This window comes from Brassica napus, chromosome C7 (genome assembly GCF_020379485.1).
Source record: "Brassica napus cultivar Da-Ae chromosome C7, Da-Ae, whole genome shotgun sequence".
Classification (NCBI taxonomy): Eukaryota; Viridiplantae; Streptophyta; class Magnoliopsida; order Brassicales; family Brassicaceae; genus Brassica; species Brassica napus.
This window is the reverse complement of record NC_063450.1, coordinates 14,436,369-14,451,728: the sequence shown is the minus strand read 5'-3', so window position 1 is coordinate 14,451,728 and position 15,360 is coordinate 14,436,369. Positions and strand designations below refer to the sequence as shown.

Genomic DNA, 15,360 nt, shown 5'->3' with positions numbered 1-15,360 from the left:
TTTAAATCATAGAATATAATGACATTATCACTAAGAAAACAAATCTAATTTCTAATCATATTGATATATTTAGTTTATATTATTTTTTCTATCAAAACTGTGCTACCTTTTTATCAAAACCGTATTATTATTTTATATCAAAACCCAAACTACTTTTTATCAAAGGCCTTGAATGTTGGGTGTGGTTTGATGCAGATCTGAAGCGTTTTATTTTTTGGTCGCCATTCACACTTGATAACACATAAACTGGGTTGCAATCATATAATAATAATAAACCAATTGTTGTTTAAATTAATAAAGAGAAAGGTTGAAACACACATGATTAAAGCTATACCAGGGCATTTTAACTTGGACCCGAAAATCTGATCCGAAACCGACCCAAACATACTCGTCCCAAAACCGAACAAAAAATTTCTAAGTATTTTTTGGATCTAAATTTCTTTTACCCGAAAGAACCGGAACCAAAAATAACCGATTTGTACCCGACTTGATAAAATTTATATCAAAAACTATGATTTTTTGTGTTCTATTATATATATATATATATATATTATTTTATGATTTAGTTGAAATATTTTTTGTTAACAACATTTGTTATTATTTTGTAACATTTTTTTAAATAATATGAAACTTTAAAATGTAAAATTTAGAGTTTAAAAATGTTTTATTTTAATTGTTAATAGTTTCATTTAAGTTATTTTGTAAAATTTTAGACACATATGACAAATATCGATTAAATGTATGTCATGTCATTTTCAGATCCTAAATACCCGAACCCGATCCATACCCGATATGGACTTGAAAAATTACGGGTATCTTATGGGTATTTTATTATAGACCCGAACTGACCCGGACCCGAGAAAAACTGATCTGAACCCAAACCGAAAATTTCTAAATACCTATTGAGTCCAAATGTTTAGGATCCGAAAGACCCGGACCCAAAAGAAACCGGTCCGAACCCGACCCGAAGACCCGAACGCTCATGCCTAATTAAGGCTCCGAGTGGTGAGAACGGATTGAGTGGTGTAGGACGGACGAATTATGGAACAATTGCGGTTCGTCTAAAATGAACATGTAAAAACAATATATGAATGATAACATGTATAATGAATAGTATAGCTGCATGATACATATGCTATATTTATATTTTAAAATTTAAAAAAAAATTAAAATACTGACATAATTTAAACAAGTTTCTATTCACAAATGTATTTTATTTTTGAACGTTTACCCCTTTTAAGAAAAGTTATTTATGAAACTTGAAACTATTTGTGTTAATTTAAAGATTGATCAAAGTATATGTTAAATTTATAAATTAACAAAAAAAATTCAGTAACTTATATTTATATTGATTAAACATAATTTATCTAATAATATAAATATTTAGCATAATTAATTTATTAACTAAAGAATATACATCTAAACTTTGATTTATGTATATTATATAGATGAAATATTAATGATTGTGTTTGTGTTTTTCTATATTTTATTAGTTAAAAAAAATTACCTCTAACGACACCATTTAACTTTCTTTTTAGCTCTAGTGCGGCTCAAGAACAAAATTTTTCTGCCTTACTTTCTTCTTATAATTTATTATTATTTTACTTGTCGATATTAATAGCAAAAATGGTAGTTGAATGGTGACATATTGCCCGTGGTGCGTTCTTGTTGTTCCGTTTAGAAGATTCAAAATTCTTGTTGCCCGTGGTGCGTTCTTGTTTTTCTGCGGTTTATTTTTTGGTTATTCAAATTTTTTTTTAAAAAAATAGGAAAAAATAAAGTAATTAATTGTAAAATAATATATATATATATATATATATGTGTGTGTTTTTTAAAGAGCAAATCTCCAAAATGTCACATTTCTAAGTTTATGTCACAAAAATAGCCTTCAAAAACTAAAATGATCAAAATAGTATTTTATCTTTTGAAAAATTTAAATTTTTTTTATTTTTCAAAATTTGAAATCTTATCTCAAAACTCCACTCCCCAACTCTAAACCCTAAACGCTAAATTCTAAACCCTAAATCCTAAACCCTAAACCCTAAATCCTAAACTCCACCCCTTAACTCTAAACCCTAAACCCTAAACCTCACCCCTAAACTCTAAAATCTAAACTCTAAACTCTAAACCCTAAACCCTAAACCCTAAACCCTAAATCCTAAATCCTAAATCCTAAACTCCACCCCTTAACTCTAAATCCTAATGTCTAAATTAATTTATCATTGGGGTATAAATATATATTTATCTCTTTTGATAAAACATCAAGTGCTATTTTGGTCATTTTTATTCTTAAAAGCTATATTTATGACAAAAACTTTTTTAGTGCTATTCTAGTCATTTTCTCCTTTTTAAATTATATTAGTATCACTAATTTTTAGTTTGTAAAATATAAATATATTATATGTATCTTACACTTACACTGATCATTATACATGTCAATATTTATATTATTTTAACCACTTCTTTAGATGAATCGAAGTTTTTCCACGGTATGTATTTTCTTTATACTAACCGCGGTTAAAGTGTAATGCATTATCTAATCCGATTGTCCATATACCTCAATGTGCCGTTACCATTCAAAACTCAGTACCACGTTATTTTTTCTATCAAACCGCAGATAAACGGTACTGCACTTTATCAAAACTATAGTTACCATTTGAATGTTTAACTGCGTACCGTCAAAACCGTTACCATCAGGCCTTTAATAAAAACTTTTTGTGTATTAATTCACATTTTTGAAAAATACATCTGGATAATTTTTCGGTTTTTGGTAATACAAATAAAAAGTGAGAAATAGCTGATTGGTGACCTTATGCGGTTTCGAAAACTTTTACCGAAATCCGCATCTGGGCACCTGTTACAATTGATTGCCTAATTAAAAAAAATGGTATATGCTCGCTCAGCTATTGGTTTAAGCTAGGAAAGTGAAGAAATGATTTTAACTTAAAAAAACGTATGCATTTCCCGCACATTATAATTTCCAATAATGCAATATTCCAAACCCTAAAATTCGAAAAGTCCCCCAAATCCTCTCAACCCACCCACATGGCGTCGGAAAAGCCCGAAGACCCGATGAACAACACTGCCGGCACAGACGACGAGACTATAGCTCAGCGGAGAAAGCGGCTCCGGCGAGTGAGCTTCGCCGACCGGGAGATTACTTCCGTCCACATTTTCAAGCGCGACGAAGATTACGAGACGCCGCCCAGTCCGCCCGCCTCGAAGCCCCGAAACGGTGAGACATCAGAGTCTGAGGACAAAGTAATTAGGTTTTTCGGTGAATTAGCTGCTGATAGCGAAGACACTGAAGGAGACGAACCTGTGGAGAAACTGTTCCTGAGGCCCAAAAGTTCGCCTTCTTCAGGTGGTAGCACTATTGGTTCTGCTACAACTGATGACGGTAAAGCTTCCTTTGATTTTTAATTTTACTTTAGAAATATGAATCTTGAAATCGATTTTGTTTTCTCCGAATCAGAGGACAGTTTCTTCGGCCCCGTGTCTTCCCATTTTATCAACCCTGGGAGACTCTCAGACGCTACGATCTCTGAAGAACACCATGATATGACGATGGACTCCACAGCGTTTTCAATGCATTTCCGGAGTCTTGGAGACTTGAGGACACCCACCAGCAGTCATCATGTTCCAGTACAAGTAGAAGAGAAAACACCAACTCAGGTTACCTTTAGATCTGATGATACAGGGAGTGCAATGGTGTTAACCTACCCTAAGAAGCTGTTCCCTAAATCCCCTGTGCCGGTTGACAAAGGAAGTGGTGGTGGAGATTCGAATGACATGAGTCTCGTAGGTGATGATTCTCGAAAATATGATTACGGGCGTATAACTCCTGCCTTAGCAGCTCTGCTGGGAGATGAGAGCAGGGAACCGGTTCCTGCATCTCAAGACAATAGTGTTGAAGCAAGATCTCCAGTTCCTGAATTCTCCCTGTTCCCTCAATATGGAAGCATTCCTGTGGGTATAAATAGCACTGATGCTTGTCAAATGCTGTCACCTTGTGGTTCTGGCATTCACCCTCAAATGGAGCTGCAGGAATCAGGAAGGGAAAGTGCGTATTTTGTTGGTAGAATGCAGCAGTCTTTATCTTGTGTTACGCCTTCTCCTCAACAAGGTGGAAGCTTTATGAGCAGGGAAACTCTCGCACTAGTTGAGAGCCTGTCAACCATCCAGAAAAGCAAATCCAGACTTGGATTGATTCCACCGTCCCCTGCTTCTGCTCTTTCTCAGAGAATTGAGAAATCCAAGCTTCAATTGTCCGGACGCCGTTCTGCTACTACCCCATCAACTATTGGCAGGGAAGATACAGGCGTCCGCCCGGAAACACGTAAAGATATCCCCATTACTAACTTGGATGATTTGTTATCTACACATGATAACCGAAAACCAGTGTCTGAAAATCATGGCGCACCTGATCAACTTAGCTGTGGTGCATTGAGCCCTGTTGTTGACAGTAGCGATGTGTTTACATTCTTAAATCCAGAAGGAAACTCTAATTCTAAGATTGAGGGTTCACTCTTGAAAGAACAGGAAAGAAATCAGACAGCCAGCACCCCTGATAAGTTTGTGTCATCTCTAGCAAAATCGTCAGATGCGACTACCTCAGCATTGAACAATTGTGTTACTCTTCAAGATCAAGAGCAGAAAAGCAAAGCCATCGGCAATTCTGAGACTGAAGATGGACGCTTGGCCAAGGATTCTGTTAGTAATCCTTCTCTGAATACGTTATCTGACCATATGGATTCCCTGCTTGTAGAATCTTCTGCTATACTCAGCGAGACAGGCTTCTTGAACGGCTCTGCTCAACAAAACGACGAAGACAGCGTGCTGAACAAAAATAAAAAAGGAACCAACAACATCAGGGCTGCCCATTGTGAAACTGAAGATTGTCCTGTTCTAGTGACACAAGACCGTCCTGGTACAGCTGGTTCTTCACCTTTGGACAGAAGTAGGAATGAGGCTTCACATGCTAAGGTATATTTCTAGACCCATAAATTTTGAAGAACTATCTGTCCATGGGGCAAATGGATTACATAACCGTTTCTGAAGGGAATAGATCTTGTGATCTCTGACTCTGAGACTGTAGTAAATCTTCACATTGGCCTTTATACACCGACAGCTGAACGAGAGCATTCAGATTGAATATTTGGACTCAGATCCCATCAAAGACATTGAGCTGTGCATTTAAGAAATGATACAACTAATGTTGAGCAACATTTTTGAAAATTTGCAGGGGCCATCCAGATTGAAAAGGAAAGCCAGAGATGTTGATCCTGCTGCCAAAAGTTGTAGCCCCAAAGTCAGGCAAAGCACACAGGATATTTCAAATCCAGTGATGGACCACCCTGATGGAGACGATGTTCGCAACTGCCGCGTAGTTCTTGAACAAGTAAACTGGGTAGAAGTAAGTACTGTTGATAACCTGGTATATTAATGAATGTTAGTTCCACTTTTTCATACAGTTATGTTACTGTTTCCACTACCTCGCAGATTCCAGGAAAGGTATCAGAAGAAATTAATCAAATGTTTGCACCATTGGCCAATAAGCTGAACTCAAGACAGGTATTATTTCTCTCTGTTAGTGAGATTGTCCTCCTTTCAGCTTTTGTAGTTTGAGAACTAATGTTCCAAAATTGTAGGTATGCAAGCTGGAAGATATGTTAACATACTTGAAGAAGGTTCATTTGTGTGAGATGCTTTGTCTTCAAATTAAATCCCAGGTCCGCCTAAAACAAAACACTTTGCTATCATGTACCCTACATATATGTAAACTGATGATCTTGTTCTAATTGTAGAAAGTATGTGACGACTTGACTGATGCTAAGACAAAGAGGTTCTCCCAGTACTGCCTTTATATATTCTTCAGAATAAAATAGTGTCAAGCGTGTAACATTCATTGTGTGTACTATTTCAGACGTGCTGAGAGTAGATCGTTACTCTGTAAGTTAGCATATGAAAAAGCCAAACTTGAGTTGTTGCACCTCAAGCAAGAGATAATGATGGTAATTACTTTGTTCCTCGTTTTAAAATCTCTGTTGATTCTCCTTGCTTGACCTGTATCACTTTTCCATGCAGAAAAAGTCTCAAGTAGTTACCACTGGTCTACAAACATCTGAAACATTGAGGTTGAATTGTGCCAAGCTTTTACGTCAACATGGTTCCAATTCTACTGGCTTGTTAACTCCTGTTCAACCACATGAGGTAATTATACGACTTTGGAATACACATTAGGGGAATATGTTGGTTTGTCTGGTCCTGACAGTGTTTATAAGTAAGACGCCTTAACTCTTTCACAATGGTTTTTGGTAGACATGGAATTTTTTTTTTAAGAAAGATGAGTTTTCATGCTACTGGTAGAAAAGCTGTATTTGTTTACATCTCAGATGTAATGTATCGCCCCCGGGGTTTCATGATACTTTTGTAGATAAGAGATGGATGCTATTACTTCTATTATTTGTACTTACACTTATCTATTAACATTTATCTAGGCTACTACTAGCAAGGTAGCAGAGAAAACACAGGAGATCGAAGAATTGAACTCAAAAATCAAGACCTTGATCAAATGTTTTCCTACGTGCGACAAGATAACAGGAGAACCTGCATATACAAACGCTGTTATGATTGCTGAAGATGAATTGAAAAAGAAAATGAGTTGCAGGCTTATACGTCAGGATATTCTGGTAACTACTGTCTTATTTGAAATAAGTTATTTCTGTAGACATGGAGATCTTAAGCAAGTATTCTTTTTTGCTATGTGAGTAACTCTTGTGCTGTTGGCAGGTCTGGAAAGTTGACAGTTTAGGAGAAAAGAATGATTGTCAGAGCATTGTTCTAAATTATGGTGGCTTGATTCACCAAAGGTTGGTCCTATTTTGTATATCTTTCAATAATATTTATAAGGAATATGTTTCGTATATAATGAACGATATGGGATTTTTTTTGGAAATTTTCTTGGATATACAGGCTCACATTAAAGCCTGGACATGCTTCATCTGTAATAATTTCAAACAATTTGAGTAATGCATTCATCAAGGTAAGAGTAACGAACTTCTTTTCCTTTCATTAAACACATCTTTCTTTCGTTTCTAATCAAGGTATTGTTCTTCAGCATCTACCAGACATGAATGTTTCAACTGCGTTTAACTCCTTGTTTAATGCTGAATACTCCCGGGAGTATGTTGGTACCAGTACGTTGTTGGAGATTACACAGGTGAGTATGTGTTCTAGTTTTGCTGTTATTGCTCTCGTAATACTATGATAGCATATTAGGTAATTTTCTAATGTTGATGAGCTATTTTTGTTACTGTCAAGTCATGTTTGCTTTCTCTTTAGTGTTTGTAAGTTCCTCTAGAAGAATCACTGTTTAGAAATTACTTTTTTGTGTGCTTTTTTTTTGTCTCATTTTGATCTGAACATGCAGAAAACTAGCCTGGTCGTACATAATCTGCTAAATGTGGCGGAGGAATTACAGTTAGCTAGAATGGAGATACCTAATTTGGTCCAAGGACAATTTGAATCTCCATCAGGTGATCGATTTTTCCTCTTAATTTTCCTTTTAGTGGTTCTAGGCTAGCTAGTATGACAATAGTGGCCAATTTCAGAAATCCTTTAATGACTAGTTCGAGTGTTTTGTTGATTGCAGCAGAGCAGCTTTATTTGCAAATTAGCTTTGTTGATTGCAAAAGCTTGAGAAAAGCAATCATAACTCTCGATATGGCATGCTTGACCCAGTAAGTAGATTACGGTCATGCTCAGTAACTAACTATCATCTTTGTACATAAAAGACTTTGGATAGGGAAACTGTTTGTGTTTTTTCTCTATTGTAACAGTGGGATGTATCCCGGCGACATAATTCCTGGCGAAGTTTCAGGAACAGAAAGAGATGATGGTGTTGCCTCGAAACAGTTGATGAAAGAGATAGAATCTGCATTGGATGGTGTTTGCGTTGGATATCCTCGGATACTGAGACTCTGTCGTTGCGTTTCCAAGTTGTTGCAATCACAAAGCAGGAGATGATGGTCTCATTTCGCAACACTTTCACATGTTCTGGTTTGTTTCGCATATATACGGCACAACGTTTGAAACAGAGTGGTGACATTGCTAGCAAAGTCCACTAAGCTTTAGTCCAGCATAATTTATTAAACATTAATTGCTACTTAACAACACCCATTAACCCTTAAATCAACTGGTGTGACGCATTGTAAATAAGTGAAAAGAGTGTAGGCCACTCTTATCCCATGTTACATTGAATCTATTCTAGATTTTGGAGTGATGGGTTTACTTCATATGCTACCATTTTGATATTACTTAAGGAATCTCCTATCTTTCCCGTTTTGTAAGACAAACCTTTAAATACTTACTGGTCAAATAAGTACACACATTCTTTAACTATACACATTTTTCCTTATCCATACAACTTTTTGTAAGCCTGAGCTCTTTTTTTTTTTTTGGACAAAGCCTGATCTCTTAATACACACACATAGATAGATTCATCAAGACTATGTTCAAACAAGAGCTTCCATTACACATGGGTCTACATACATAAACAGCTCACAGAATATGTACATCAGAATACCCCCATCTCCGGTCTGAATCTGATAAAGAATCAACCGTGACGCAGCCTAATTTCATAGTAAAAAGTAGTAGTAGCTGTACACAACAACAAACACACCCAACCCCAAGGAAAACTCTATACAAAGAAAAGTAGTCACCAAACATTATAGGAAACCAGCTGGTCGTCTGCTGCGACAACAACAAGAGGAGTCCTACAGAGTGGGCAAGTGATGTTCCAGTAGTCTATCCATTTCTCCAAGCATGTTTTGTGAAACAAATGGCCACATTTTAGCTTGTTGATCTCTGAATCCTCTTCGAATTTCGACAGGCATACAGAACACTCGTTGTCCGCCTGTTTCTTGCACTTGCACAAGCTCTCAAACTTCACTGTGGGGGTCCTGTTCCTGAATTCCTCAAGGAAACTCTCAGGCTGGCAGACCCGGAAATCAAAAGAATCTGAAGTTTGATTCTCTGAAGATGCAGCTGCTGCTGCTGCTGAAGAAGGAGAGAGGCGGATTCCTATTAGCTGAAGCACTGACCTGAGAATGCCTTTGAAGATGGAGATTGACAATGCTGTGTTAACTAATATCACGCATAGCATTCCTTCTGATGGACCAGGAAGGCTTGATAGACCCATCTTTCAACTCTTTTGGATGTTTCAAACAATATGTAATTCTCGGAAGCCGATCAGATCTTTGTTCTTCTCAGAGAGATGTGATCTGAAAAACAACAACGTGGGCTAATTAGTACATAACAAAGAAGGCTCAAATGAAAATAAATCGAGAATATATTAAAGATTTAATACACTTCAAGCAAACCACATAGATCACAATGAAAATCTCCGTAGGCATATATTATAGTAGTTAGTAGTCACAAGAAGAGTAAGTATAACCAAACACAACAATCTGCTCAGAGAAGCACCAAGAAAATTCCATATTTATGAAAATTTACAAAAACTTCCTTCAAACCGAACTCAGGGCATTGATGAAATGGAACAGTTTAACATGTTTGTTCAACTCTATAAAGTTAAGCCTTATCAACCGTTCACTTTAGAACATACACTGAGAGGTTCCATATGCTCCAACCCTTTCATGTCAAACCTATGCTCAATAAGTTTAACCGATGACTAGTTTAATCAAAGTTATGTCAGTGAATCAAACAATATTTGGCTCCTCTAAAGCACTGAGATAATTGATAATAAATCAAGAAAATCTGAAGGATTCAAGATTTGGCTCTAAATAAGACTAATTTCAAGTCTTTTCAACTCTGATCAAAACACTGAGCTAATTAAAGTTAAATATCAAGAATCATCAAGAAAGGAAAAAAGGAAGTAAAATGCCAAGGACTTAATCCTTCAATTATATTTCATACCAAGAAACAAAAAAAAAATCAAGAATCTTTTGATAAAGCATCAACCTTTTGCTGTGCAAGTTAAGTAGAACATATACAAGAAGAATAAAAATTGGGGCAAATCCAAAAACATACAAACCTGGAGACAAGTATGAGAGGCGATGATCACCAATTAAACGAAAGATTGAATCTTTATTATAAAGTTTTGAGTTTCTGTTGAAAATAGTGATGGGAATCTGAGAAGTGAGAGATGGATGAAAAAGGAGCTTCTTCCAGTTGTTGTTTATAAATAGCAAAGCACATGAGAAAGCTTCCAACATCTTTAACCAGAGAAGCCTTAACTATGGTTAGTCAATCCAGCTTCTTCTATCTCAGCCTTTCAGGTTCTTCGCTTTAACCATGGTTACTTTATATCATCAACTGTACTTCCTTTCCAATATTTTATTTATTTCCTTTTTGTTTAATGTATGATCATACACATACACTCCCAACAAAATTATAATCCATGTTTCTAAAAGGAAAGGTATTAAGTGTAGTTGATTGCTTAGTGGTTTTGTATTATATCAAATGACATTGTAAAGGGCAGCTTATTTGCGTTCGGTTTTGTAAAATAATGCATGTATAATGCAGAGCAATCAAAAGTCATCTTTCTATGAATTTTCTTTCATTTTCTATGTTTTTCAATGTGGTGAAGTTTCAACAAACAAACGAGCCATAAGTCATTCATTCAAATAAGAAGGCATTCGTTTAACAGTAGCGACCACCATTTTCATCCGGCTAGTTTTTTTTTTTTTTTTTCATCAAACGGTTATTCTATCATTTAAATTTGAAATGGTCTAGGGGACCACATCGGATCAGAACAACCAATGTAATACAAGTCCCTATGAAAGAATATTGTTATCTTAGCTAATGAATCAAATGGTACATTTTCAGAACGAGGAATAAAAACAATCGAGAACTTCGTGAATCTATTCTTCAGTTTCATCGGCTCCTTTAGCTCAGTGAAAAAGTTAGACCATGCTCTGGGGTCTTGAATCATCAAGATTAGATCCTTAAAATCAGTGCAAAAAGCTTAACACGTCAATAGCTGCAACAAGCACTCCATTTCCCATGAGAGGGCCTCGAGCTCCGAGTGAAGTGGTGAGATTCTTCGCCGTTGGTTCCTTGCACCAAATAACTGAGCTACTCCTCTAGAATTTGTCAATGTCCATCCATAACCACTAAAGAGTGCGTCATGTGTTCACGATCCATCTATCATGCATCTCTCAGATATTGTCACTTGTTCAAGAGTTTGTGTTTCCGTTGGTTCTTCCTGATTACGGTTAGCTTCAAACCAAGCATAGCATTCTGACTTAGCGTGTCGAATCATTTCCAATGGGTCACTGTCTATCCCTATGAATAATTTATCATTTTTTGCTTTCCAAATGTACCATATAATCCAAGGGTATCGATATTTATCCAACTCAGGATCTTCAATATCGTTCTTTCGCCAGAATAGATAGTCCATATTTGTGTAGTGGCTTGCACTGGGGAACACCAACGGTGGAGTTGGAGTTGTTGTGTGTGCCAATGTCTGTAAAGCTGGGAGACATTCAAATATGGCATGGTTTAAAATTTCATCATCTACACCACATCTAGGACAATGGTTGTCTGATGTATTAGGTTGTTTGTCACTGCTAATTGTCTAGAGATCATTTGCCACATAAGATGTCTGGTTTTTGGTGGAGTTTGTATCTGCCAAACAAAGGCTTGGAGTTTTGTGATACTTGGTTCTATATGTGTCTCCATCTTATCTCTGTTAATCAAGTTCTTTGCTACCAGTAGCCTGACTTAACAGTGTACATTCCATTTGTGTAACTCCAACAATATTCATCTCGATGATATCTTTAACTTATGGCCAAAGATTGGATCAATGGGATGTTCTCTGGAGTTACATAGTTTTCTAGCATCTCAGAGTTCATCTAGCTAGTTAAGACAATTATATGCATCCCATGTATGTATGTTATTTAGGCCATGTTCGTTTCTTTATCGAGATGCTACATTTAGATGATAATATTCATATGTTGTTCCTACGGACAATATTTCATCTATAAAATCTAAATATTTGAGATGCTAAAAAATATAGAATATGGATTCTATATTTACATCTCAAAATCCAAAAATCATAAAATTGTATTTTTCCCACCAAAATAGTAAAATCACATTTTCTCACCAAAAAGAAAACTATGTTTTTCTCGTCAAAACATAAAAATATGTTTTCTCCCAAAATCGTAAAATCGTGTTTCCACCAAAATCGAAAACAATTTTTTTTCCACCAAAACTAGAAAATCGTGGTTTCCAGTCAACTATGTTTTCCCGTTAAAATCAGAAATTTTTCTTTTCACGCCAAAACAGGAAAACCACATTTTCACGCAAAACTAGAAAACCACATTTTCACGACAAAACCAGAAAACATGTTTTTCTGCCAAAACCGTAAAGTTGTGTGTTTCACTCCAAAACCGGAAATTGTGTTTTCTGCCAAAACAAAATATCATGTTTTCCGCCAAAACAAAATAAATCATGTTTTCTACTAAAACTGGAAAATCGTGTTTTCCGCCAAAACCGTAAAATTGTATTTTTTTCTGCCAAAACCGTAAATTTTATTTTTTCTGCCAAAACCAGAAAATTGTGATTTCTTGTAAAAACCAAAAAATCATGAATTCTTGTCAAAACCAGAAAATCGTGTTTCCCGCCAAAACCAAGAAAACCGTGTTTTCTCGCCAAACCAGAAATAGTGATTTCTCGTCAAAACAAAAAAAATCTTGCTTTAAACAAAAACCGGTGTATCGCGTTTTCTGTCAGAATCGGAGAATCGTATTTTCTGTCAAAACCAAAAAATTACGTTCTACGCCAAAATCAGGGAAATCGCATTTTCCAAAAAACTAGAAAATCATTCCGTCAAATCCGGAGAATAACATTTTTCCGCCAATACCAGAAAATCATTTTTCCCCAAAAATGTAAAATTAATATTAGATATTGTTTTAATGCTGGATAATTATTCTATTATAAACTATGAAAAATATTACAAATGATTCTACATCATTATTCCGCCTTCTTTTGGACTCGAAATCAATACCTAATGGTGTAGAAACATTGATGAACCTTAGTCAAACCTATGGGCCAAGGAGACTTCTACAATTTTAGATATATTTATTTGAATATTATATCTGTTCATTATTAAGAATAAAAACAATGTCCATTTAGTCTTTTTAACTACTAATATTCGAATAATATTACAAAATCAAAAGACAAACAACTTAGCATCCCAATGTTTCATTTGAATGCAAATACTAACTATAAAAACAAACAACATCGTGTTGTTGCATTAATTCCAGAAACGAACATGACCTTACTCTTATTTTCTTGATTAATTTTACCATAACATAACTTTCATTTTTTTCCTCTCTCTCACCCTTCTCTCTTTAGAAACAATAACCATTGATTAAATTTGGATTTTTTGGTGTTGGTTTCAACGCAAAGAATTATTTTTTGTTTATTTTTTGTTTATCTTCCCTTGTGCTTCATTTCAAGGTTTGATTTTGATGTTTTCAATTGGAGTGGTGAGATCTGAGGCTTCAGAGGCTGCATGGTGGTTTTTGGTGGTTGTGGCTGTTCAAAATTTTGTGGATGGGCTCTGTAGAGGCAGATCTGGGTCACGATCCTCAAATTTCCCATTTTTGGTTTCGTAGATCCACATCGGTGTGTGCGGATTCAGTTCTTCCAGTGAGGTGGTGGAGACTTTCTGAGATGAAGGTGTGACGTTGTGGTGAAGGTGGTATTAGATCTGAACCAATGGGGTCTTCCACCTTGGTTTCTTGCTCGTTTTGAGGACGGCACTAGGCACTACAGGAAATGTGGGTATTAGTAGCATTAGATGATAGCGTTTATGACAATTATGCTATTGTATACGAACATTTATTTTTGTTATAGCGTTTATCGATTAAAACGCTATATTTACTATGGCACAAAATTTAGATTTCAAGTTTTAAGTTATGATACTAAAGTATTTAAAGCTTAGATGATTTTTATAATAGTTATAGATAAATAAAAATACAATCTGTATTGTTTTTTTTTGAACCATTGATTGATTTGGATCAAAGGTCCAAAATGATTCTTGTGTCTTTTTTCACATTTTGTTCCTATTGGTTTACTTGTTTTTAATGACACGGATCATCTTCTACACCCTTGGATGATATTGAATCGACGCTTGAGATTAATTATTCTTTTATTCTTTTCTAATTATTTTTTTCTGAGATCTACGAGTCAGAGAAACGAGAGAGAGAGAGAAGATGGAGTTCCTAGATGGTAGAGAAAGGAGAAGACGCGACGCGACGCGACGCGTCGTCACCACCACCATCGCTCGTTACCATCACCACCATCGCCATCTCTCCCATCCCCAATCGCTCGTCACCACCACCATAGCTTCTCAGATCCGTCTTCACTGGAGTCGCCACCACCACCGTCACGCTCGTCATAACCACGACTGATCACTTCTCTGTCTCTCACTCTATGTCTCTCATTCTCTCTGTGTTTTTTTGTTCTTGTTACAGGAAGCTTGTTCGTAAAAAAGTGGTCATTGATAAGGAGAAGTAAAGTTTTATGCTTTATATGGTTTGATTTGAAGTTAAAGTTCGTTTCTTTAGTTATGTGTGTTGCAGAAATCCAAGAGGGATGACTCTGCCAAAACTATGTCCCAACGTTTGCAAGGTATTGTTTTAGCTTGTCTGATTTGTTTTCATCATTCTGTAATTTTCATGTGTTTGTTCATTACATGCTCGTAAGAGACTCATCTTGATTATTGAAATGTGCTCTGCTTGTTTTAATTTCAGTTAGAGACCATTTGGTTCACTGAAAGACCAAGTTTACATATTTCTACTTCTTTCATCCAACGAAGGCTTATCAATATATTTTTTTGTTCCTGGTAAAGGTGGTGGTCGTGACTCGTGAGCAAGAGCTGGTGTTGTGCAGAGGAGATGTCTCGAACTTGTCTCCGTCTAGACTCACACGAATGTTGCAGTCTCTCACTGGAATGCCAAGTGCAGCATTTGAAGGTATTGTGACAGTAAAGACTGAGACTTTCTTCTTCTTTGCTTATGTCTGTTGATTCATTGCCTTGAAGGTTTATACAGCTAAAACATTGCTCTATACGACAGACTTTAAGACAATCGTGCTTAAGTATGGGTGTTGAGATAAGTTATCTTGTACTGATTGGTTCTAGTCTTAAGTATGGGTGTATGTCCTCAAATCACTGTATTTACCAACACTTGTTTTGTGTGCTTTTCAGATACTGCGGAAGCTTGAGGAAAGTGGAAGAGACAGATGAACCTTGAGGAAGGTCGAAGTGAAACAAGGAGCTTGAGGAAGGCGGCGACTTAGGTTTAGGTTTAGGGTTAATTAGATTTTGGT

At 36.0% G+C, this 15,360-nt stretch overlaps 2 protein-coding genes across 3 annotated transcripts; one reads left to right on the top strand and one right to left on the bottom strand.

Moving 5' to 3' along the window:
• The first annotated feature begins 2,935 nt into the window (after positions 1-2,935).
• LOC106404137 lies at positions 2,936-8,297 on the top strand. 2 transcript variants are annotated; one of them, XM_048763515.1, is made up of 15 exons: positions 2,936-3,400; positions 3,476-4,986; positions 5,246-5,416; positions 5,503-5,574; positions 5,652-5,732; positions 5,808-5,845; positions 5,927-6,014; positions 6,088-6,213; positions 6,501-6,692; positions 6,793-6,872; positions 6,976-7,045; positions 7,121-7,222; positions 7,433-7,538; positions 7,658-7,742; positions 7,842-8,297. In XM_048763515.1, exons 1-15 carry the CDS (start codon positions 2,956-2,958, stop codon positions 8,026-8,028), a joined length of 3,354 nt encoding a protein of 1,117 aa, XP_048619472.1. In that variant the 5' UTR covers positions 2,936-2,955; the 3' UTR covers positions 8,029-8,297. The 2 variants fall into 2 exon arrangements, with proteins under 2 accessions (XP_048619472.1, XP_048619471.1); XM_048763514.1 differs by having other exon boundaries at positions 2,938-3,400; positions 7,655-7,742.
• A 216-nt stretch (positions 8,298-8,513) lies between these two features.
• LOC106405849 (probable E3 ubiquitin-protein ligase XERICO) lies at positions 8,514-10,379 on the bottom strand. Its single transcript, XM_013846402.3, has 2 exons — positions 10,055-10,379; positions 8,514-9,284 (listed from the first exon to the last, which is right to left on the bottom strand). The coding sequence occupies exon 2, from the start codon at positions 9,200-9,202 to the stop codon at positions 8,720-8,722; it is 483 nt and encodes a 160-aa protein (XP_013701856.1). The 5' UTR covers positions 9,203-9,284; positions 10,055-10,379; the 3' UTR covers positions 8,514-8,719.
• Positions 10,380-15,360: the final 4,981 nt, after the last annotated feature.

Excerpts from the sequence above, each read along its gene's own strand:
- LOC106404137 (XM_048763514.1), top strand. The coding sequence starts at position 2,956 with ATGCATTTCCCGCACATTATAATTTCCAATAATGCAATATTCCAAACC. Across the intron at positions 6,214-6,500 it reads CTCCTGTTCAACCACATGAG|GCTACTACTAGCAAGGTAGC; the intron begins GTAATTATACGA and ends ACATTTATCTAG. Across the intron at positions 7,539-7,654 it reads ACAATTTGAATCTCCATCAG|CAGAGCAGCTTTATTTGCAA; the intron begins GTGATCGATTTT and ends TGTTGATTGCAG.
- LOC106405849 (XM_013846402.3), bottom strand. The coding sequence starts at position 9,202 with ATGGGTCTATCAAGCCTTCCTGGTCCATCAGAAGGAATGCTATGCGTG.